Source organism: Myripristis murdjan, chromosome 1 (assembly GCF_902150065.1).
Source record: "Myripristis murdjan chromosome 1, fMyrMur1.1, whole genome shotgun sequence".
Taxonomy (NCBI): domain Eukaryota; kingdom Metazoa; phylum Chordata; class Actinopteri; order Holocentriformes; family Holocentridae; genus Myripristis; species Myripristis murdjan.
The window spans coordinates 4,208,041-4,233,965 of NC_043980.1; the positions used below are offsets into that span (position 1 = coordinate 4,208,041).

Genomic DNA, 25,925 nt, shown 5'->3' on the forward strand with positions numbered 1-25,925 from the left:
GTATCCAGCAGACTGAGGCAATAATGTGGTCAAGTAGAAAATAGTCGACTCTCTTAAGAGATTTTTTTTTTTTTAGAATATCTACAGAAGAACAACTGATGAGTAAGCACTGATGTGAATCTGCTGGGCTTCCTGCACCTCCAGCTGAAACCTCTGCACTGAAATGAAAACACTGAGATGAAGCCGCGGCCTGCACACTGCGCTGAAGAGCCTTCTTTCGGCCAGATGTTACAGAATCAGCTCCTGAAAGCCTCAGCGCTTCCAGAACGGCTGCGTGATGTTTCGCTCCGTGTTGCTCGTGGCCTCGAGTCAAACTCTGAGAGACTTTCTGCCTCAGTTCGAAACGCTCCATTTGTTTGTGGCTGTGAAAACAGCGGGCGGGACGAACCATTTGGTCCACATCACCTCCAGGAACAGCTGACGAGCCTCAGAGCTGCTGACAAACATCGCAGAGAGTCGCCGCCGCCTCCTCCGCCGCCGCCTCGGCCTGAACGCCCAGAGTCACACCGTGTGGAAAACATGACACCGAGTCTGACAGAGCAACCGCTGGAAAGTTAAACTCGCTTTGGGAAGTTATTTCAACACCTTACACTCTCGGATATTTCCCTCAAAGCTGGTGTGTCTTTCTTGTTTGAACCATGGAGTCATAAATTCAATGCAACATTTTTTTTTTTTTTTATTTTGGGGCTCCAGAAACGGATGCCTTGCAGTTTGGACCAGGACCAGTCTATCTCAAATGTGCCTTCATGATTTAGCTCTTTGTTTCTTTATCCCATTGCAAAATCTTTACACTGTAAAAAAAAAAAAAAAAAAAAAAATCTCCACATTAACAAGTTAATTTTTTTTTTCAAATCTGCCAGTGAGATGAGATAATCCCACTTGTCTCCATCACTAATCAACTTGTTTCCTGATTTTTCTTGATGCAAGTGTCATTTTCTTCATCCTAGTAGCTGATTCTGCCTAATTCTGTCTCATTTCAACACATTTATTCAGGGTGCAACAAAATACCGAAATATTGTAATATCAAAATATCGCGATACATGATACACCTTGCACAGATGTACATTTGAGCTCCTGTGAGGCGATACTTATTCTCTGCCTTCAGGTGTTTCAACTGTTGACTGAACATATTCATGTTGCAGATGAAAACACTGAAAAACACGACTGATTCTTGCTGACTGGAAAATTATTTCACTTTGTTTTTATCCTCATTAGTTACAGATATTATGATGTTTCACGGCTGATTATCTGACAACAGAAGTTGGAATCAACTGTATCGTGATAACATTGTTATTGTGGGTGAAATATTATGATAGTTACATGTTGCGAGCTACCCACCCCGAGTATTTATTAACCTTATTTTTAACAGCCTGGCACTAAACATGGAGAGTCGACCAACTGTTTACTTCTGCTTTCCAAAATAAGGCGGATACTTGCTCCCACAAAAAAATCCTGAAACAAGTGCAGTTATGTCATTTTCGATTTTGTTTAAAAAAAAAAAAAAAAACAAGATTTGAACACTGAAGGTGAGACTAAACGTCCTGTTAACATGGAGATTTACGTTTTGTCTCGTTTCTCAGCTCGATCCTGACGGCTGTCCCTCCATACAAACCACAGAGTTTTACAGCAGATCAAAAGGACAAGACACAAAGTCTGAGACAGAGAAACCAACCTAAAGTATCAAAAATAGACTTTCAAGGAAGAAAACTGTCTCAGTTGGGCTTTTTTTTTTTGTATGTTTTTTATTATTTTACAACGCAAAGAGACGTGTGGGCGTCGTGGGGAGATAAAAGTCTGAAAAAAGACAAACACACACAGTGTGAAAAGTGAAAACAAGACCCGAGTTCTTTTTCTTTAAAAACAGCATAGTATGCAAAAGGCAACACCAGAGCACTTGGTAGTAATTTGTCCTCTGAAAGTCTACGACGACACAGGAAACAGGAAACAGAAACGACGCTTCGTTCAGCGATCCTTCCTGCTCCTGTTCATTTCTCAGAGCTTCGTCGAACTCCATCTCTCGCTGGTTTTCACAAGAAATCCTCGTCAGCCTCTCGTCAACACAAGTTCACAAGCCTCAGAAGTGTTTGTCTAATCCTTCACAGAGCCATCAGCGCAGCACAGGAACTCGATTTTGGTCAAATCGCAGCTGTCCGCTGCAGACGTCCATAGTTGTAGTCCAAAAGGGAAAGGCCCGGTCCGGCTGCGTGGCCTCAGAGAGCCGATACCATCCCGTCCACTGAGCGTCCTGACGTCCGGCTGGGCAGGCGATCATCACAGGAGATGGTCAGATCAAAAAAAAGGTCCAGTCGGTTTTTGTGACCCTCGTAGAGAACAATCTTACCCGCATCGTCTTGAGATCCAACCTCTCAAGAACGTGAGAGCAGAGAAGCGTCTTTACAGTTTCAGATGGACTGTACGCTCCAAGTGTCGATTCTTGCTCCTTTTGAATGTCCTGCATCGTTTCTCCATTCCCGTCCGTCAAACCGACCCTCGATGCATCCTCATCTGAGATCTTTCAGTCCATTCTTGAGCTCTTCCGTTCTGCGACAGAACTCCTGCTGGGTTAGATATTACGTACGATGCATCACACAAACGCACTACAGCGGACATTGAGAGGCGACCCGTCTCAGGTGTGTGTGTGTGGAGACGCCGGCAGCACCTGGAGGAGTCAGGAGGTTCAGAGGGGTGGAGGTGAAGAGGCGCGGGGTCCCGCTCCACGCCAGCCGTGGTCTTCATACAATCCTGAACAAACAGAAAACAGAAGGCGGTGAGTCAAGACACACCAGTAAAACTGCTTTCTCATTTTACACAGCCTGGACCTGGAACGAACTACGTAATATCATCAGCATAGAGGTTTTCTCCCTTCTCTGAATATTTTGAAAAGTCTTTTACAAACGGCCGTGGACTGGGTTTGGATATCGCTGGTACAGCCTGCATGCCTCACTGGTGTCGCTTTTCTGTGTTTTGTGTTCCATCGTGTGAAATAGCTTTTTTTTTTATTATTATTATTATTTTTATATGAGACTAATTGTGTGCTCATGACCAGCAGCAGTCCCTGGAAGAAGAGATGTTGTATCTCAGTGGGACATTCCCGGCTAAATAAAGATAAATAAAATAAAAATAAATGTCAGAAAAAAACAAGACGTCGGGGTGTTTTAACTCAGGGACTGTCCATCTGTCTGTCCTGGAGCTCTGCTGCCTGTTTTGGATGAAGCTTTGAAGGAATGATGGATTTTGACACTGATATCTAGTATCTACAAAGTGAAACGGATTGGCCCACCACAGCGCCACCAACAGGCCAAAAACACCCCATGCTTCAAGCAGCAGCGTTCCAGACACCAAGCATCCCACATACACAAAAAAAAAAAGAAAAAGAAAAATGAAAACATGGGGGATGTCACGGTCATTGCTGACTTGTTTTCCATTCCATTTTTTTTTAAACTGTGGCTTGGGTTTGGTGCTGTCTGCTTTGATAAAACGATCGATGAGCCTCATGTTTTTGGACCAATCAAAAGGCGACAAACATGAGTGAATGCCAAACAAACATGGAAGAAGCCTAAAGGTCTTTGTCGCCGTACGTGATCCACTTCACCACCAAGGATCATCACAACCTGATGGTGGAGGCTGGCACTTCTCACCGGGCTGATTTGGGTCCCATCAAAATGATGAAAGCTAACTCAGACCTTAAAGGAGTGATCCGGTGTTTTGGACAAAATCCTCTTTTCCTGACGTCCCCAGACTGAGACCAGATGTTGGACACCATTTCCACCTCTGGACGTCCAGTGGTTCAGTTCCTATGGGTAGCATTTCCTGTTAGCTTAGCATAAAGACTTGAAGTCTATGGGAGTTGTTAGCCTGGCTCGATCAAAGTGAAAAAATAAACCTTAAAGCAGCTCTGAAGCTGTTCGATTTACACAGAGGATCATGTGGATTTGAAGTACACGTCTTGGGATTTTTCTTAAAAAAGAGGTTTTGGATGGTGGAGCTGTGACTGCTGAACACATTTCCCTTTCATCCTCTCATATCTGGATCCAGCTAAAATCTGGACACGACATTTTTTTCCTCTTTAACTTTTTTATTTATATTTTTGCTGCCTCTTTAATTCTTCTTGGTTACACTAAGCTACATAACCTCACATGTGCAAACGTACTTGGCCAATAGAAGGATTCTGAGTTTTCATTTTTCAGGTTGTAAATGTAAAATAAAGGCGTCTGACTTTCGGCTTTAGACCAGCTTTACCTCTGATTACATGCAGTCCTGACACTGACGCTGAGTTTCGCTTCCTGTTCCCAGATATTTGTTTTTTTTTTTTTTTTTTTTCCTGCTGTACTCTCTGATCACGTCGAGTGTTTTTACGGACCGACCGACCAACCTGTCCTGTTTCACAGACACCAGGGGACCCAATCAACAGGCGCTACTTCCCACCGGAGAGCAGAGGCCATACCCCCATCACCCACCCCCCCGCTGACCCACCCCCTGACCCCCCCCTCCTCCCCCTTTTACAGGTCCCTCCCCTCAGAAGACGGAGGCGCTGACCTCTTCCCTAAAAAGAGGTTAGCGAACCTCGGACTCATAATTGGGGGAGAGGCTCCTTTAAACAAAGGCCTCCAGCGGTGTTAGGGCAACACACAGGGGTCACCGAGGAAGTTCACCGCCAAGCACACCACAGGGGCTTCTGGGTAAAAAAAAAAAAAAAAAAAAAAAAGATGAAGAAGAAGAAGATGGAGAAGAGAGGGCAGGGATAAAAAAAACTCCCCCCAAAAAACCCTAAAGACTGAACAAAAGAAATAAATAATCCTGTAAACTCCTTATTAATTCACAGCGCAGTAATCTCCATTGTCCGATAATGGGAGGGTGGAGGATGGAGTTTGGGGAGGGGGGTGGGGGTCGGGGGGGCGAGGGGTCGCAGGGGTGGGATTAGAAATTAGGGCCCGTCCCGTGAAGATTTTCCAGAAGAAGAAAAGGAAGAAAAAAGCAGGGCCAAACGGCTGTGTCATTTCCTCACAGCCGCTGGGTGTGTGTGTGTGTGTGTGTGTGTGTGTGTGTGTGTGTTGCGTGTGTGTGTGTGTGTGCACGGCTGGCTGCGTCAGATCCCGACTGACAGGTGTATTGTTTCCCAAGAGCCATAAGCTCAATAATCGCGGGGGATAAAAGAGGAACGCTTCTTCTGACGGCCTTTTAATTGACTTTGGTCCGGAGCGATGTTGCCGTGTGAGTGACCACGTTTAGGGAAAATCCCCTCACACACACACACACACACACACACGCTCTTTAGAACGTCTGCCTAATCTCCCCCCGCGCTGCGTTCGCTGTCCTGGCTTAATGAAAGCGGCGTATGAAGGAACTGGAGCCCGTAATGGAGGCGCTCCTTCCTCGTTGTGCGGGACGTTAAACAGCATCTCTGAGGATTAATTGACCTTTGAATGGGAGGAAATTGGCTTTAATTAGTGAGGCCGGGCCTGAACGCACCACCAGAGAGGAAGTGAGCGGCGCGGCAGCAGCAACACAGTGACCAGAAAAAAAAAAAAATGTTCTTTTTTTTTTTCTTCAAGATTTCAGATCAGATTTACCATCACTGTCATCTGAATTTGAATTTATTGTTGAATACACAGCACATATATATTTTTTTTTCTCCATTTATCTCTTTATTCACCTTTCTATTGCTCTGTATTTCAAATCCACATGATCCTCTGTGTAAATCAGACAGCTTCTGAGTTCCTCTAAGGTTTATTTTTTTCACTTTGACAGAGCCAGGCTAACGACTCCCATAGACTTCCAGTCTTTATGCTAAGCTAACAGGAAATGCTACCCATAGCTGGGCGTCCAGAGGTGGAAATGGTGTCCAACATCTGGTCTCAGCCTGGGGAAGTCGTGAAAAGGGGATTTTGCCCAAAATATTGGAATATTCCTTCAAATGCAATGTTTATGTATTTCAGCGTCCTGTAAGGTACTCACAGCGTCGTCCCGGCTCCGGGCTGGATCCCCTGGTTTTGGGGGAGGGGGGAGGGGGTTACATGTAGTGCCACTGTCCCTCCACACCCATCCCCATCCCCACCCCACCCATCGCACCTGAGGACACAGAGGAAAACAACAATTGATGAGCAAATAACTGGAGATGATCCATATTCCCATTATGGATGAGGTCTAATTAACCTGCTGCAGGATGGAGTCACATGGTGAATTATCCATTCATTTTGTTAATATGTGAATATAACTATGATGAAATTTATTTCTCCTCTGGTCTGACTGGGCTCTCCTCACTGGATCCAGACAGATGGAGCCTTGCAGATGAAGTACCAGGCTCTCTTTGCTCTTTTTTGGCTTTTTAAAAAATCCACTTTATCCAGTGAGTTTGATATTTTGTGCTCAGAGCAGCCGAGAGGAGAGTTTCTCCTGCTGGGACGTCAAAACTTTGATGCTCTGAGTCTCACACACCGCTCTTCATCCAGACACACAGTTTGAACTCTCCACTTCAAAACCTAAAACACTGCAGATTTTCTCTGCTCTTGTACTTTATCTTTCATTTTAATACTTTATTTATACTTTCTTTTTTTTCTTACTGTGTCTGCTTCATAAAACAACACAACACAAACACAGCCGGACTCCCATTTCACTCTTGTGTCCGATCACGTTCACTGCTGGGACGTCCCGGTTTCCCCCTCAGAGATCAGCTGAGTGTCATGTGGTCCAACCTCAAAATTTAATGTATTCATTTTTTTTTCTTTACAAAGCGTCATCTCTAAATTACACGACAGAAGATCCCATTTGAAAACATCATTTTTTCAACCAGTGCTTTGAGGTGAAGCCATGGAAGAACCATTTTTGGTTCCACAAAGAAGCATCAGAAATGTTTTTTAAAGAAGTTCAGAAAAAATTGGATTTTTTAAAGAACCATTTCTAAAAAAAAAAAAGTTCTTTGTGGAGCCAGCTGGTTAAGTAAAGAACTGTTTTTTAAAAATGTTTCTTTAGTAAATTTTCAGAATAAAAGTCTCTCTGAGTGTTTTAAATCAGATGATTGTGTATCAGGTTGAAAACCAACATGAACATGTTGTTGGCCGGTTCTCCACGTTCCTTGTTCCTTCATTGGGTTCCAGACGAGCTATTAAAAATGTTTTCTGATGGTTTATAGAGCGAGACATTAATCCATTCACTGAGGAAATAATCTGCACATTAATCCAGTGAATTTATTGTTGAATGAAGAACCTGAAGAACCTTTAGCACTTTAAAGAACCACAAAAAGTGTGTGAGGAACCAGCCCCTAAATAAAGAGGTTATTCAGCAGCTGATGGTTCTCTGTAGAACCACAGAGCGTTTTGAAGAACCATTTAAGAACCAGTGTTTTTCTGAGAGTGTCCCTTGACAAAGCTGAATTTTCCTGCTGTTTGTTGGGTTCTGCCTCCTGTTTTTCCTGCTTCCATTTTGGAACCGAGCTTCACTTTGAGTGAGTGCTGACAGCGGCGGCTCCGTGGGATTTTATTTTTTTCCTCAGATTGGGAGCCTGTGAACATCAGCTGTGTCTGCGTGGTGTGTGAGCCGAGCTGCGAGCGTCCAGCTGCTCTCCGTCCTGACTCAACTCAACCGGCTCATATCAAACACACTGAGACTGCAGAGCGGGTCGTTACGGGTTTAAATTTAATGTACAAAACAGATTCACCAAACTAGGGTTACCTTTAAAAATGTGCAACAAAACTTCTAATTTGTCAGAATCAGAAATACTTCACTGATCCTCAAGGGGAAGTTGGTTCAGCTGCAGTTGTTCAAATTTATACACTTTATCAGCTCCACCTGCATAATCTAATCCAGTCTAATCCAGCTGTTAAATATAAAGTTTCCTCTCCTGCTGCCTATAATGCTCAGCTTGTCTTGTTGTCACGGTAACAGAGGTGTTCATTCACTTCTATGTTTGGCATTGAGCTCATAGTTAGTGCTGCACTTTACTGACAGCTGTTTCCACTATTATGTCCCCCGTCATTGTATATAAATATGTAGGGACAAAAAATCAGAAACACATCTCAGTATAATGCAGTCCAGCACAAGACCTCTGCAAAACACAACCTCAATAATAAACACAGAATTAAATTTACACACAAACTGAACATTATGAACTTTGTTATAAAGTAGAATTCATGGCAGAGCTGCTGACCTGAGCTGCATTAAACTGTATGGGTGGAAAAAGTAAAAGTAAAAGAAAAAGTATGTGGTTTCTGTGTAAATATGTGCATTAATCCTACAACAATGTTACAACAATAAATACAGAGATAAGAAACTGAGAGAGACTGTAAAAAACAGTCCTGTATGCCACACACACACACACACACACACACACATACACACACAGGGATGTTGAATTACTGTAAAGTCCTGCAGGTATAAATTATTACACAGTTAAATAGTTAAAAAACAGTTTAATAGTGTACACACACAAAAAAAAAAAAAAAAAAAAAAAAAACACTAGGTGCCATACTGTGCTTTGTTCTTTTTTTTCTTTTTTTTTTTTTTGGTAAATTATTATTGGCATTTGAATTATTTACTATGATTTTTTAAAGTTTCTTCCCAGTAAAACACATTTTCACAGCGAATGAATGTGACATGAAGCCCTGTAATAATATGAAGCCATAATCTCCCAAGAAATAAAAATGCGTGTTTCTTTGAGTTGACATTAAACACCGTCTTGCACGGCGCCGTGCGTGCAATGCATGCTGGGTTGTTTTGATGCAGCGTCCCTGCCGCTGTTTAAACTGCTGCAGGAATAAAGTTTAATATCGTCGTCGTTATTATTCAAGCTGTGACATCCGAACGGGCCTCTGCAGCATACGGTACGAGTGTGTGTGTGTGTGTGTGTGTGTGTGTGTGTGTGTTCCTACCAGGTGGCCGGATTCCCATGTGCGTCTGGCCGTCCATGACGAAGCCTCCCATTGGCTGGCCATCTGGGCCGTACGGTCCCGCCTGGCTCACTGTGAACAGAGCGGAGGCAGATTAACGACTCCCGCCGCCGTCTTTAATTACCTTCCTACTTCCTGTCCGACAGCGAACGCACCGCCGCGTCCTCCTCCTCCTCCTCCTCCTCCTCCTCTGCTTCTCCTCTTCTCCTCTGGACGTTACAGTGAAGCAGCTGCTGCCCGTCACACAGCTGAGCGTGTAAACTCATAATCCTCCTCCACCACCATCATCATCATCATCATCATCATCACTTCACCAGCCACAGATCAGCTGTCAATCAAAACAGTGTGGGGGCGGGACTTGGATTTCCTGCAAGTCATCCAGTCCTCAGCGCTTTGATTCCAACAAGGTCAAAAATCTGCGAGCGGGATTAGATAATCCCACTTTTTTTCCAACATTAAATCGACTTGATCCTTTACATTCGATTCAGTTTTTGTCGTTCTGTGTTACTGATGTAATGTGGTTTTAATTATTCCTCGTTTCTGGAAGCTAATAACAAAGAAAAGAGATTAAATGAATTTTCTTGAATCAAGTGTCATTTCCTTGATCCTCTAATCTGATTTATTCTGCCTGGTTTTGACAGATTAATACTTTATACTGCACTGGAAACAAGTGGGATTACTTCATCTCAGTGGTGGATATATATATATTTTTTTTTTAACTTTGATTGAAGATTTTAAAAGTCAGCATGAATCTAAAGACAAATCAAATGAAAACGTGGAGCTCCATGAGGGGAATGGGGCTGATAAGAGTGAAGGGAGGTGAGAGGGGAGCTCACATTCATCAGACTCCAGTTTTAACACTTTCTCATCGTCGTCATTCAGCCTTTTGTGTGGGAGTCAGCCCGCCGCTTGTGGGTGAGAAAGCCGAGGGGGCCAAGAGGCTAGCCGGGTTTTATCCTCCGTTTAGCCGGCTCCTGTTTGTTTTAATCCCGGGTTAAAATGCTCAATGGAGTGGTCAGCCGCAGCGATTAGCGTCTTTGTCTCGGCTAAATCCCGCGGCGGTTTAGAGGCCATTCAGGCTCCCGGAGTTTAAGCCTCTCCGTTCGGCTTTAACACGCCGAGGAGCGGCGAGGGAGGGAGGAGTCTGCACGTCTCACTGCGTCCTCACCTCACCGCTGCAGTCAACAATAAACTGGACTGGACCCACAACACAACTGCAGAGAGGCCAGAGCAGACTCTATGTGCTCAGGAGACTGAGGTCTTCAGGAGTGCAGGGGGCACTCGTGAAGACAGAAAGAGACTTGAGAGACTGATCAGGAAGGCCGCACTGCAAAAACTCTAAATCTTACCAAGATTATTTGTCTTATTTCAAGTAAAAATGTCTTATTTCTAGTCAAAATATCTCATTACACTTAAAATAAGACATGATCACCTCAGAAGTAACTTGTTTTTAGACAATTGTCTCTTGTTTCAAGTGAAAATTTGCTTGTTTCATTGGCAAAATTAGTTTCTTGTTTCTAGCTAATTTTCACTTATTTCAAGTGAATTTTCACTTTTTCCACTGGCAAATTTTGCCAATGAAACAAGCAAATTTTCACTTGTTTCAAGCAAATTTTCACTTGAAACAAGAGACAATTGTCTAAAAACAATTTACTTCTGAGGTGATCATGTCTTATTTTCAGTGTAATGAGATATTTTGACTTGAAATAAGACAAATAATCTTGGTAAGATTTTGTGTTTTTGCAGTGTATTCAGTGTTTTAAGAGCCTCATGAGCACCAGGAGGCACAGAACTCCCCCAAAAACACACAGACAAATTAAAAAACAGGAAATCAGCCACAGTGGAGTTACGAGGTCTTCACGTGACCTCGGTGACGGGCTGGTAAAAAGCGGCGTGATGACTCTGAGAGAGCGTTTGGCTTCAGGAGTCCATGAAGGAAAACAGATGAATGAGTGACCTTTAGAGACGAGCTGAGCTGAGTTAACGGTGACATCATCGATATCTGACAGAAGAGAAACCTCATATCTCCTAAATCAGGCCCCGCCTCCTCCTCCTCCTCCTCCTCCTCGTCTCTCTGCTCCGATGAAAAACCTCTGAAGTTCGGTTTTTGCCTTTTTTCCTGCTCCTGTTTTCCACTCGTTCACTCTGAGGTCACAGGATGAACACTGAGGCGCCGTGACCTCTGACCTTTGACCTTTTTTTTTTTTTTTTGTCATATCGGTGATCCACATTCGATCTGAGTGTAAAAATGTCAAATGAAAAAAAGCCTCACCTGCTCTGTTGGACTGGTCGATCATGGGCTGGACGATCCGCCGCCTGGCGTTGATGAACCTGAGAACACACACACACACACACACACGCACACACACACACACACACACACACACACACACACAGAGAGAGAGAGACGGTGAGGGTTTTATTCTTCTGTTTGGAGCGGTGAGGGAAAAAAAAAAAAAAAAACTCAACTTCCTGCCTCTGATCTGCAGCGCCACACACACACACACACACACACACACACACACACACAGCGTCCCAAGTGTTTCTGATGAGCAGACGATTTTGTTTTTTATTTGCAGAAAGTTGTAAACCATATGAGTTTTTTCATGCTATGGTTGCACGTGCAGAGCCAAACGGACTGGAGGGACTCAATCAGGACTTCAAGAATTCACACACACACACACACACACACACACACACACACACACACACATCGATCTGTCTCATGGCGTCTCATCCCTGCCGCCTCAACAGGAGGATGAAGCTGAGGGGAATTTTCCTTTTTCATTTTCCTGAACTTTTGGGCACAGAATGCTCAAAAGTTCAGTTCAGCATGAGTGTGTGTGTTTAGTGTGTGTGTGTGTGTTCAGTGTGTGTGTGTGTGTTTAGTGTGTGTGTGTGTGTTCAGTGTGTGTGTGTGTGAGCTCTGAAACCAGAAGCTGCTGCTGGGTTCGTGCACGTCCCCTCTAAGTGTACTCTTGAAAGCCATCATCCTGGTATGCGCGACCTTTGACCTGGCACCCCATTGACCCCCCCCCCCCCCCTCTGCCCCCCCCCTCACCCCCTCACCACCCCCCCACCCCCCCTCCCTCTGCAGGCAGGCCTCTGGTCCTGCTCAGCCTAAAGCCTCTGAGCCGCCCGTCGACCCTCCTGACCCGCCCCGAGTGGTTCCCACTTGATTTATGTCCTCCTGTACGCCCCCCGCCTCCCCCATACACACACACACACACACACACACACACACACACACACACCCTCCTCCCCCGGGTGGGACGGTTCCATTTCAACTTATTCGGAAAAGAAGGAGGAGGAGGAGGAGGAGGAGGAGGAGGAGGAGGAGGAGGAGGCCCGGTTTCCTTTTCAGGAACACAAAAGCCGAGGCAGCCTTTTCTTCTCACAGCCTGCAAAAAGGCAGGAGGGAGGAGTGTGTGTGTGTGTGTGTGTGTGTGTGTGTGTGTGTGTGTGTGTGTGTTAAAGGACAGAGACGGAGGATCTGCCTCGGTCCAGACAGGAAACAGAACGGAGTCAAACTCAGAACGTGCAGCCAATCAGAGACGAGCATCCTCAGCCGCTCCTTTCATTTCATCAGAGAGTTTTACTGTCCCGGGACGATGCTGAGAAGAAGAAGAAGAAGGAGAAGAAGAAGGAGAAGAAGGAGAAGGAGAAGAAGAAGAAGGAGGAGAAGAAGAAGGCTCTGCAGGGAAAGGCTGGATGCTTGTAATATTCCAGCAGAAAAATGTAAACATGTGAGGATGTTGACTGTCAGCAGCTGCAGGCCAGATCATCAGGATGAGCCCAAACCCCGAGGGGGGGGGGGGCACTTCAGCTCCAAACACACACACACACACACTGCACGTCGCACAGGCCTCACAGTTTGTAAACCAGCCGCTCTCACACACACACACACACACACACGCTCGGTCGAAATCACAACCACAATAACACGCAGGGAAATTTAAAGTTTCTGAATATCAGAAACCCAAATCAGGTGAAATCTACAGGTGGAGGGATGGGCCAATCACACACACACACACACACACACGTCATGTGATCCCAGCAGACAGGCCCGGCTGATCTCGTCGTAGCTCAAACCTGAAATGCTAAAAAAAAAAATGGCGGTGCATCCACTTAAGACTCATCATCAGCCAATCAGATCGCACGCTCAGGGTTAGTACAGATGTCGAGTAACAAAGTACAAATATTCACCTGAGTCTTTATTTCACTTTCACTCTCTACGTTTAAAACACAGAAATCTGCTCTTTCCTTTTACAAAACAGGCTCCTCCCCTCTGACTGAATACTCCTTTCTGATTGGCCGGCAGGTGTGTGTGTGTCGGCTATTAAAATACATTATATATATATATATATGTATTATATATTTGTATTGGTTTTCCACTGAAAGGAAATGAAATATTATTTATTGTTTAAATATTTGTGCATAAGTAATTGACTATTCATAGGTGTATTTGATTTCTGCCGCTTGAAAATGACCGAAATAAAACATTCATTCATTCATTCATTCATTCATAAAACACATGATTCAGCTCCACTTTAATCCCTGTTGTAACCTCAGACGCCATCAATCTGACAAACTAACAGAAAGCAGAAAAACACAGCAGCGGAATGATTTTTTTTGTGTTGTTTCCTCCTGTTTCCTTCCTGTTGTTGGTAAATAACAACAGAACAAGCAGGAGGATCAATGAGAGGATGAGACTTAAATGGTTTTCTCTGCTTCCTGTTTGGTGATTCTTTACCAACATGTCGTGCTTTAAAACGGTTTAACGCACACCGACCTGCTGATCGTCCCTTTCTTAATGCGGTCCAGGGGAATTATCAGTTATTTTTTTATTTTGCATCGCACGCCGTCCCGACATCGAGATCGATTTGTGCCTCAGTGGATGAGACAATAAAACACAGAAAAGACGATGAGCGAGAGGGAGAGAAGCTGCAGACAGAAACAGTCAAAAAAAAAAAAAAAAAAAAAACTGTGTGTAGAAATGTCCTTCACAGAGCTGCTGTGTACTTTTATACTCTGAGTGCATTTCAGAGCCTGAACTTTAACTTTTACTTTTACTTGAGAGAAGAAGTTGAAGCAGTACTTCTGCTGTCTTTCTTTCATTTTCTGTTTGAAGGATAAAGTAAAGGATGTGTGTATTTTTACCAATAGTCCAGTAATTTTAGGCCAATATTGGGGTCAACCTTGAATTAAAAGGTTAGTATATATATAGTAACCTTTTAATTCACTGTTATATAGTAACCTTTTAATTCAAGGTTACTATATATATAGTAACCTTTTAATTCACTGTTTAAATGGCTCTTCTGGCATTTATTCCTTATATTCCTTATTAGCGCATATCAAATCAGATAATGTGTGATATGCATGTGTAAACAGAATAATTCAAAGAACTTGTAATTGACTTTTTTTCTTGTCTTTGTGTGTGTAATCAACTTGTGAATTTTTATAGTGATATCTGAAAGTAAAATTTTGAACCCCTTTCCCCTGTGTGTTAAAAACAGTGTTTTTTGGTAATATGTGGTGATAAATAGGTGATTTTCAAAACTTTCCACCAATGGGATTCCTTGGGACTTTTTTTTCCCTCACTCAGGACAAACTGAGGATACAAAATCAGTTGAGTTTGCTTCTCTTGTAATTTGTCCTGGGTTTTTTCATAAAATGACTGGACTACAAGGGGACACGTGATGTTGGATATTTTGCTCGTATCCAATATGCCGATATTTTGGCCGATATATTTTTTGTCCAACTCCTTTGGCTGATACATGCAGACACAGATACATGCACATGTATTTTTACACATAGCTGCAGAGACGTCTCTCCTGCAGTGGAATTAATGTTTTAGTACGCCGGCTCTTATTGTGAAGGCCGACTGGCAGATGCAGTCATGAAATAAAAATCTTTTCAAAATGTGCACGTACACTGGGCAAAAGAAGAAAACTACTCCATCTTACTTTATGTAAAGCATGTCATATTTATTTTATTTCCTGTTGAATCAGGTTTGGGTGATTTTCTGCCGACAGACACGAGCAGGACAAACGTGACCTGTTTCACATGTCGGCCTGTCCCATCGGCTGATATTTACTGACACTGAAATGTCATTTTAAAGCCGAAGTCGTCTGATAGCGATGACGTGTTGATCATGTCGATCATCGTGCTCTCCTGCTTTTGCCACCTCTGCTGACAAAACTGATGCAGGTAAAAATCTTAATTTATGTTTTTATTACAAACTCTAGTCACCTCATCCTCTCAGCTTTCCTTGTGTTTGAAGCTTCACAGAAAAGATATGAGGCAGAAACTCCGACCCAAATAAACAACAAATAAACTGACAGACCTGAGCTCCTCGCTCGGCGTCGCTGCAAGAAAATCAACTGTACAGAGAGAAAAAGATTATGCTTTTTTTTTAAAACATTATTATTATCATTATTATTATTATTATTATTATTATTTGAAATTTCCCCACTGTGGGACTAATAAAGGAATATCTTATCTCATCTTATCTTATTATTATTATTAGTAGTAGTAGTAGTAGTAGTAGTAGTAGTAGTAGTAGTAATAGTATAACATTTTATTTTATTTTTTATTTTACTTTATTTTTTTGGACCTTCGTTTTCTTATTTACCTTTATTTAGTATTGATTATTATTATTTTGTTTTGTTTGATTTTACTGCTGTTTTTAAGTTCGAAATAAAGATCTCAATCAATTAATCAATCATCAAGTATCATTATCATTATTATTATTATTATTATTACTCAATGCTGATGGACTGGAAAGCCCACCCAAACAAACCGCAGTTAGCTTGACTGCACACCTGACATCGCTGTTCACAGTTACCATGGCAACGACACGGGCCGCCGCAAAGCAGAATGTGGTAACAGTAGTGTTATGTGAGGGGAGGAGTCAGGCTTTTTGAAAAATGTGTTTTTATTGGTTGAAGTTTTTGTTCCCGCCCACTGGTGCAGGATGACGTCACTGATGAAGACGCAGAGTTTCCAGAAAGAGGAAGAAGTAATGAGATTTTCATATGAAGCAGCAAATTTTTAGGAATAAACAGAAGAAGAAGATATTCTGGCGTGAAAACGTAAAAAAAAAACAAAAAAACATATATTTTGTTTGGCTGAGGTGAACTGAAACTGAAATTAAAACTGAATTGAGAAAAAAGAAACAGATTGAGAGAAAATAGGAGGGATTGAAAAAGAGGTGAAGAGAGAGAGACAGAGAGAGTGAGAGAGAGAGAGAGAGAGAGAGAGCGGTAGAGTGAGCTCCGCCTGTTAAGCAGCCAATGACAGCAGTCGGCTGCAGGGAGTCAAAGCTTCACCCGCGGGCGACCCCTTCACACTATGGGACTGGCTTTACAGCCTCACACACACACACACACACGCACACACACACACACACACACACACACACACACACACACACACACACACATTCCTGCCTGCAATAGAGGCCCATTCTTCTGCAACTGGAGCGACCATAAACTGGAGAGGCACAACGTTGGTTTTCATGGCAAAACATTTGAACAAAATTGTCACAGACAAGTCACGTGTGTGTGTGTGTGTGTGTGTGTGTGTGTGTGTGTGTGTGTGTGTGTGTGAACATGAAGCTGTGAGGGACTTCACTTGATTCATTTCAAGGAACTAATTACTTTGTTACTTTTTTTTTTTTTAAATAAGCCAGCCATTAATTATTTGGTGGCATTGTTACTTTACATTATTATCATTATTATCATTGTTGTTGTTGTTGTTGTTGTTGTTGTGATATTTGATGTGTGAGACATTGCTGCTTGAAGCTTTTTGTCCTGTTGGATGAGATGTGGTTTATATTACAGAAAAAAAAAAATCCAACAATCAATAAAGTTTAATCCAAAACAGAAATTACTAATCTTCAATCGCTGGCATTACACGCACAAATTAAACTGAAGACACGCTACGATATTCATGAGAGCTGCTGTTTTATTGGACAGAAACGATGACATCACCGCTGTTTGATCATGTGGGTTGAGCCGTATTTTTTATTGCCTCAGCCGATTGTCATGAAACTCGGTGCATGTGATAGCAGATGGAGGATAATTCTAAACTGCAGATTTGTCCTGTAACATTTGAGCTGATAACCCAGATTATCATGGGAGCGTGTGGCTCAGGTGGGCGCTGAACTTTTCTTCATGTTCCTCTGAACCTGGAAAACTGTGTTTCATGTTGGTCGCACGTTCAGATCCACAGAGACGGGACTGTTTTTTTTTTTTTTTTTAAATGTGTTAATCATCATTATACAACAGCTGTTTCCGTTCAAGCACTCTGATTGGTCGAGAGCTGCGTGTTATTTACTAAAACATCACCGGAGCCGCATCATTTTACCTGCATTAATCTGTCAAACTAACAGCTGATTGGCTGATCAGTGTCTGTTCAGATAGAATTATAATTAAAATTAGAATTCCTTTATTGTCATTGCATACAAGATACAATGAAACTGTAAGCAACCTCTTAAGGTGCGTCAGTATGTAAAAACAGAAAAATACACAACAGTAGCAACAAAACAACAACATACAGTATAAATGTAAGTAGTAAGTAGTGCCCCTGAGATATGAATATTGCACTGAATAAATAAATATTGCACTGGATAAAAGTAAAATTTCTGTGGGAGAAGAGGGGGAGTGTGTCGGGGAAGATGGGTGGATGATTGTGGGGGGTGTGTGTGTGTGTGTGTGAGAAAGAGAGTGTGTGTGTGTGTGGGGCGGGGTGTTAGTGCAAGTTTGAGTTCAGAGTGGTTATGGCTCTGGGAAAAAAACTGGCTAGCTAACATAATGTAAAAGATGTAACATTGTGACAGATGTAACACTGTAACATTGTGACAGCAACATAATGTAACAGATGTAACACTGTAACACTGTAACAGTGACATAATGTAACAGATGTAACACTGTAACACTGTAACATTGTGACAGTAACATAATGTAACAGATGTAACACTGTAACACTGTGACAGTGACATAATGTAACAGATGTAACACTGTAACACTGTAACACTGTAACAGTGACATAATGTAACAGATGTAACACTGTAACATTGTGACAGTAACATAATGTAACAGATGTAACACTGTAACACTGTAACTGTAACATAATGTAACAGACGTAACACTGTAACACTGTAACTGTAACATAATGTAACAGATGTAACACTGTAACACTGTAACTGTAACATAATGTAACAGATGTAACACTGTAACAGTAACATAATGTAACAGATGTAACACTGTAACTGTAACATAATGTAACAGATGTAACACTGTAACACTGTAACTGTAACATAATGTAACAGATGTAACGCTGCAGGTCATCTGCAAACAGTCGACCCCTCAGATCAGTTACTTTCAGTTTGGGGAACTATTCTTTTTGGCGGAGCATTACAAGCAGTGACTGGACCTTTATTTCAGCATTTTATTTGAGATTAAACATATATACACTACCAGTCAAAAGTTTGGACACACCTTCTCATTTAATGTTTTTTCTTTATTTTCATGACTATTTACATTGTAGATTACATTGTAGATTGTAGAGCTGGAGGCTGCAGCCTTGTAGAGAATGCCAAGAGTGTGCAAAGCAGTAATCAGAGCAAAGGGTGGCTATTTGGAAGAATCTAAAATATAAAACTTGTTTTGAGTTATTTGACACTTTTTTGTTTACTACATAACTCCACATGTGTTCATTCATAGTTTTGATGCCTTCAGTTAGAATCTACAATGTAAATAGTCATGAAAATAAAGAAAAAACATTAAATGAGAAGATGTGTCCAAACTTTTGACTGGTAGTGTATATATATATATCTATATCTATATATCTATATCTATATCTATCTATCTATCTATAGATAGATAGATAGATAGATATAGATGATATAGATAGATACAGATAGATAGACATCAATCTATATAGACATCTATCTATCTATATCTATATATCTATATCTATATCTATATATATCTATATCTATATCTATATCTATATCTATAGATATAGATATAGATATATATATGTTGTTGCTACAAACTCGTAGCTGTAGCAGGACACGTGACGCTGTGGTTTGGTCACAGGTTTGAGCCCCTCGTCCTGCTGCCTGTTGGTAAAGTGTGTCTGAGCTGCAGCAGCTGCTTGTGACGGCCGTAACGCTGCAACGTGACGAGTGACGTTCAAAAGGAACGGATAAACAGACAGTCAAAGGTCACGAGCAGATGAGCGTCTTCAGTTTATCCAGCAGCGTGTGTCGGGAATCGAACCTGCAACCTTTAGCAGGCGGCGACTTCCCCAGCTCCCTGCTTAATGCAAAACACAAGCCAAGTGTGTTTCCATTAGAGGGAGCACTGGAAAACACACACACACACACACACACACACACAGACCCTGCAGCCTCCAGCTCGTAAAACAGCCGTAAGCTCCGCCCCCCCGGGTGTCATTCTCAGGTCAGCACCCCCCACCGCCCACCCCTCCCCACCCCTGGGTGTGTTTAAATAAACCAGTCCAGCTGTTTGCCGTGAAAACGCCATTTACACCAACTGCCCCTCCACCACACACACACACACACACACACACACACACACACCTCCTCACCTGTCTCTGCACTCTGTTTTACACTTCACACGGCTCAGCCTCTCGCTGCAGCTGATTATGTTCAAAATGGTGCCACAGATGCGGCGCGGGGGCCCAGAGCGGGACAGGGGCCCATTTCAGATGGTCCGACATGACCACAGTGACACACACACACACACACACACACACACACACACACCTGTCTGCAGGTATTGATCTTGTATCATGAATCAGGTGTGGTTCAGTCAGTAACCAAAGTGCTTCACCTCTCAGGCTTCCTCTCCAGCATCACGCCTCACCTCAGCGCCTCCACGTGCACGTACCGCCGTGCACGTACCGCCGTGCACATACCGCCATGAGCGATACAGGGAGACGCCGCCTCGCCTACCTGCCTTCATTTGACCTGCAGGCCTTGTCAGGGGTGAGATCAGGAGCAGGTGAGTGGCTGTTCAGTAAACCCACAGTTCGGTTTTGGTTTCAGTTTGGTTTCATTTCTGATGTTCTCTGTATTTTCTCTTATTTGCAAAAGTAACTTTTTTCTCCTTCAGAGATTTGGGAAATCAACAAATATTCCATCAAAGACAAAAGCACTGATGGAGCTGGATTGTATCGCTGCAGGTTTTCCACTCCTGCTGAGGAGGCAGGACACGGCGGTGAGGTGTCGAGGAGACCGAGGCGGCGTGAGCGACGGCGCTCGTTCTGTTCGCTGTCAGTCGAGTCAAACCCGTTGAAACTAACGGCTTCCATTGACTTTTACCCGACTTTCACCTGATCACGCAAATCACGTCCCTGACTATGATTAATGCACGAGAAGTATTAATGCACATATTTACACATAATGCACATACTTTTTTTTTTTTTTTTTTCAAAATTTCTAAGGCAGATATTTTTATATTTCCTATTTCTTTTTCTATTTCTTATCATTTAATTCTCCTGAGAATTTGAGCAACTAAACTGCACCTGACCCAATAAAGTGTCTCTGATTCTGACTCCACACGACTCGACCTCTCTCCTCTTTGATGATCACCGACTCCGTTTACCTGCACACCACATTCTGATTCAGGTCAATATTCTGATTCAGGTCAATATTCTGGTTCAGGTCCTTTTCTGAATAAGGTGTTTATATGCGCTGCAGCAACTGGAATATTCTGTTTACATGTTACTCGGCATGTTCCCGTGTTTCAGCGTATTCCACGCTCTTATTTAATGCAACACTCAACCTGCAGGGGGCAGCAATACACCTGTAAGCGTCTGGTCTGCCGGAAATACAGAAGAAGAAGAAGAAGAAGTTGCTATTTCTGTGTTTTCTCCTATCGATATCCTCCATGATAAGTCATTGATCAGCTGAGGGCAGACTGCACGTGACTGAATATTCCAGTACGGGGCATTTTCAGATTAAGGTGTTTACATGGCACAATATTCTGGTTGGAACAGGAACATGCCAGGGGTCTGACTCAGAATTCTCTCCAACCGGAATATGACCTTAATCTGGTTCGGTGTGTTTACATGACACGTGCGCAACCGGAATATTGAGGATATTCTGAATACTACAGGAATATGTCGTGCATGTAAACGTGGTCACTCTTTCCTCCTCACAGAGTTTTCTGAGAGGGGAAAGTCGGACCAGCGGTGAGAAATCCCCCAAAAATCCAACAGGTGCGTCCGTCAAAGTGTGAACAGACGCTCTGTTTAATCCTCAAAAGTCCGAATTTACAGCTCGATGCACGGACTGATTTATTATTTTAAATCAATCAATATGTGGCAGACCGATCAATGAGAAAGTGCATGTGGGCTCATGAAGCGAACACATGAAGCAGAAGAGAGAAATGCAACAAACACACAGCAGAAGAAGAAAAAACACCTGCGCTTTCCATCTTTCTGGACAAATCTCTGTCAACCTTTTATTTTTTCTGACAGCAGAACGATTCTAATTAATTTATATATTTAATTATTAATCATTAATTTATCAATTTATCATAGAAAATCTCAATAAAAAAAATTAAAAATGTTTGTTTTTTCCTCGTTTCCCAACAAAACATCTTTTTTGAGACGAGCTGCATCTCAGGAAACGTAACAGTTCAACTTTTTAAAAATGAAAATAATCGATCAAAAGGATTGAAATATTGATACAGTGAATATTTTCCCCAAACACCAGCAGCTCGCAGAGGGTGAGCCTCAGAGACGAACACGACGAGGACCAAGGCTGATCAGCTGCACAACCAACCACCAGCTCCAACAACTGTCTGTGTGTGTGTGTGTGTGTGTGTGCTGCACATGTCTACACACACACACACACACACACACACACACGCTATATGTTCCTCCTCCACCTTACACCATGCTCACACACATATCGCACACACACAGGCAATTATACTCACATATATGCACAAACACACAGGCAGACTCACATACAGTACATGCACAAACACACACACACACACACACACACACACTCACTATAAATTACATATATATAAATTTTCACAAGCGAATTCTCATTTCCACACATCGAGCATTCACTTACATAGACATTACACCCTCTCTCTCTCTCTCTCTCTCACACACACACACACACACACACACACACACACACACACCTTAATAATGTTAAATGTAATTTCGTAGTCTATATGAGGCTGATCAAGGCGCTCCGTCTCTGCTCGGCCACACTCGCTCATTTAAACTCTGAATCTGCAGAATAAGGGAAAAACGGCGAGCTGCTCGGCAGGCGTTGCCACGGCAACGGCAAAATATTCTGAGGGAACGGAACGAACTAATGGCTTCATAAGCCGGCGGACCCCAGAAATCAACTTCCAGCACACCGCGCCGCCTCTGTGGCAACGCCGCAGCCGCACTGCAAAAAAAAAAACCAAAAAAAAAAAAAACCCTGCAGCCGGTCACAGCCTCGGAGCTGCAGAGCGACACCAAGGTAATCTGCCAGTGGGATTAGATAATCCCACCTGTTTCAGGATGCAGAAATCTGTTGAAACAAGGCAGAACAAGACCGATCAGCCACCAGGATCCAGTGAAACCTCTGGAGGAAACACCTCGTCCTCTCACTGGACTAAACACCTGTCCACCTCACAGCCTGAGGACAAATCCACCCGAAAATCCATAATCCAACATAACCGGCAGCATATTGTTCATCTCTGCCTCCTTGCAATGGTTTGGTTCCTTCTGGCCAATCAGAGACGAGGAGACGTGGCGTCCAGATGTTTCCAGCTGGAGTTTGATGTCAGGATCTAAAACGCCGTCAGGTTTTGGTGTCAGATCGTCACACTCAGAGAGCGAGGCCTTCGTCTTCCTGAGTGACATTCAGCAGCCACACAGGAGCAGCACACGGACCACAATGCACTGCAGCGACCTCAATAGACCACAATGCACTGCAGCGACACGCCCTACATGCACGTGCACCCCGATCTGTAAGACGGAGGCTGAGGTGTCCTCTGACGGCCTGCAGTGGAGGAGACACTGAATCTTTGGCATTTTGAAAGAGTTTGTTTGCCATGAAAAATGCTGAATTTAAAGATAATATGAGCTTATGAGCAGCCTCAGCCAAGAAAACAACAAGAAAGAAGAAGAAGAAGAAGGAGAAGGAGAAGGAGAAGAAGAAGAAGAAGAAGAAGAAGAAGAAGAAGAAGAAGAAGAAGAACACTGCAAAAAGTCAAAATCTTACCAAGATTATTTGTCTTATTTCAAGTCAAAAATGTCTCATTTCTAGTCAAAATATCTCATTACACTTAAAATAAGACATGATCACCTCAGAAGTAACTTGTTTTTACACTTTACATTTACATTTTCACTCGTTTCAAGTGAAAATTTGCTTGAAACAAGAAAAAAATTTTGCCAAGTGAACAAGCAAATTTTTACTTGTGACACAAGTGAACAAGTAAAAATTTCTGAGGTGATCATGTCTTATTTTAAGTGTAATGAGATATTTTGATTAGAAATAAGACAAATAATCTTGGTAAGATTTAGAGTTTTTGCAGTGAAGAAGAAGAAGAAGAAGAAGAAGAAGAAGAAGAAGAGCGCTGTTTTTCTGCTTTGACCTGTTGTCACTCGGTTTGTAAAACCACAGAAGAAGAGCGGCCGTCTGTCTGTCCTCCCTGCTGTGTTTCAGAGGTTTTCGGGCGCTGGGCTTCACGTCTTTATTATTTTTATTTTATTATTGTTTTCGACCACACGGGCTGATTTTTCAGGATTACAGGCTGTTTTTCATGCTCAGGCTGTTTTGACCTGCAGGCGACAAACAGGACGGAGTGTGTTTATTGTATTGTGTGTGTGTGTGTGTGTGTGTGTGTGTGTATTTATTAAACCAAGATACTGGATGACTAAATGTCCTCCAGGGTCAATAAAGTATCTATCTGTCTATCTATCTATCTATCTTCCTATCTATCTGTCTGTCTGTCTGTCTGTCTGTCTGATGAAGTTACACGTCATATCAGTGATTCTGGGTCACCGCCAGACAAATTCACTTGATTTTGTTCAAAAAAAAAAAAAAATGTGAGAAAAGTCAAACAGCAAAAGAGCAAAAATTCACTGGAACATTTACAAACAAATTTGAAAGAAGAAATTACAAGACAATAAACAGAAAAATTATAAAACAAATTAGCACGAAACGCCTGAAAATTAGGAAATTGTTATACTATAACAATTATTATCTATAACAAATCTATTTTATATAATAAATCTCGAGACAGACAGGCAGACAGGCAGACAGACAGACAGACAGACAGACAGACAGACAGACAGTTTTGCTGTATCTAAGCTGGTTTTCACTTCTTTCCTCAACAATGAAAAGTGCTAACGTTTTCATTTCTATTCCAATAAATAGAGCACACTTCCTTTGACACACACACACACACACACAGCCCCATACACACCCCAATTAACTGCATCCCCCTGCCTCTCACTGTAAGGGGGGGGGGGGGGGGGGGGGTATTTGGAGCCGGGGCGGCCCCACAGGAATTAATCATTCAAATCATTAGCCACCGGTCGCCTGGGGCCTCGCCGACGCCGCGCTCCCCAAACACAACGCGGGGGCCGGCCGGGGCCAGCCGGGGCCGGTCGGGGCCGGTCGGGGCCGGTCGGGGCCCGCAGCCACTCACCAGTTGTTGACTTGCAGGATGGTCAGGCCGGTGTCCTGCGCCAGCTGCTTCTTCTGCTCCTCGGACGGGTACGGGTGCTGCACGGGACAAAAAACACAGGAATCAGTACAAAACTCAACAAAACAAAACCTCCTCATCTCGCTTGTTCTTGTTCTTGTTGTCGTTGTCGCTGTCGTTGGTGGCGGTGCGAGCCTCGCCGCTAATTAGAGTTAAAAAACGGGGGCGTGGCTGTAAGTCATTAGGGGAGCGTAATGAAATGAAGCATAATTAATGGTGAAGAAGAAATGGTGAGCCAATTAGGGAGTTTAGCCAAGTGGAGAAACAGCCCCAGTAATTAGACTGTGTGTGAGTGTGTGTGTGTGTGTGTGTGTGTGTGTGTGTGTGTCTTGTTTCTCTAACAGTAGGAGCGGGCCTGAGGCTGCACAACCAGCTCCCCAGAGTCTCAGCATGTGTGTGTGTGTGTTTACGTCTTTCTTTATGTGTGTGTGTGTGTGTGTGTGTGTGTTTACGTCTTTCTTCGTGTGTGTGTAGGCGTGTTCAGTGTGTGTACGGGTGCATCTCCATGTCACCAAGTCATTCAGCCTCATTTTTAGTTCTCAAATCTCGTTTTTTTTTCTTCCAAAAATCTGCCAGTGGGATTAGATAATCCCATTTGCTTCCAGATTTTTCTTGAATTGAGTGTCATCCTGTTGGCTGATCTGCCTTAATCTGCCCTGTTACTGCACATTTATTCTTGTTCCCAGAAAAAACAAAAAACCTGAAACTGAGGTGAAGCTGCACAGGAGACAAGCTGGATTATCTAATCCCACTCACAGATTATTTTACCTGCAGTGAAGATGAGACTGAACGACTTGTTAGGATTTTTTTTTTTGCAGTGTACACCCTACTGTGTGTGTGTGTGTGTGTGTGTGTGTGTGTGTGTGTGTGTGTGTGTTATCAGAGACCCTAGAGACACACTTCCTCTGCTGCTTTGTTTTTCCTCAGTTTGATCAAATGTGAGACGATGGAAGCCTATTATTATTATTATTATTATTGTTATTGTTGTTATTATTATTAAATGTTCCTCTAATATAATCAGGGCTGTGACCTTTGACCTTTGACCCTCTGATCACAGGCTAAAGGTGGTGATCTCACCGTTAAATCTTATTCTTGCTGTTTTCTTTATTGTTGTTTGTTTGTTGTTGTTGTTTATCAGGTAAATATGTTACACAGGAATGTAAAATGAAGCTTTGGAGCACAGAGAGGAAGAGGTCAAAGGTCATCAGGTTACTGTATGTCATAATGAAACACAGGAAACAGTGATGGACATCCCCTGCAAATAGATCATATTAAC

The 25,925-nt window shown here is 42.8% G+C and overlaps 1 protein-coding gene across 1 annotated transcript in view; it reads right to left on the reverse strand.

Annotated features, from left to right (window-relative positions):
- Positions 1 to 2,172: 2,172 nt before the first annotated feature.
- Positions 2,173 to 25,925, reverse strand: part of meis1a (Meis homeobox 1 a) — a 63,705-nt gene continuing 39,952 nt past the window's right edge. Inside the window, exons 9-13 of the mRNA XM_030064623.1 lie at positions 24,593 to 24,669; positions 11,155 to 11,213; positions 8,865 to 8,954; positions 5,956 to 6,069; positions 2,173 to 2,742 (exon numbers count right to left, since the gene is read on the reverse strand). Of these exons, the coding sequence (XP_029920483.1) occupies positions 6,011 to 6,069; positions 8,865 to 8,954; positions 11,155 to 11,213; positions 24,593 to 24,669 (285 nt within the window). The 3' untranslated portion in view covers positions 2,173 to 2,742; positions 5,956 to 6,010. The remainder of the gene's footprint in view (positions 2,743 to 5,955; positions 6,070 to 8,864; positions 8,955 to 11,154; positions 11,214 to 24,592; positions 24,670 to 25,925) is intronic.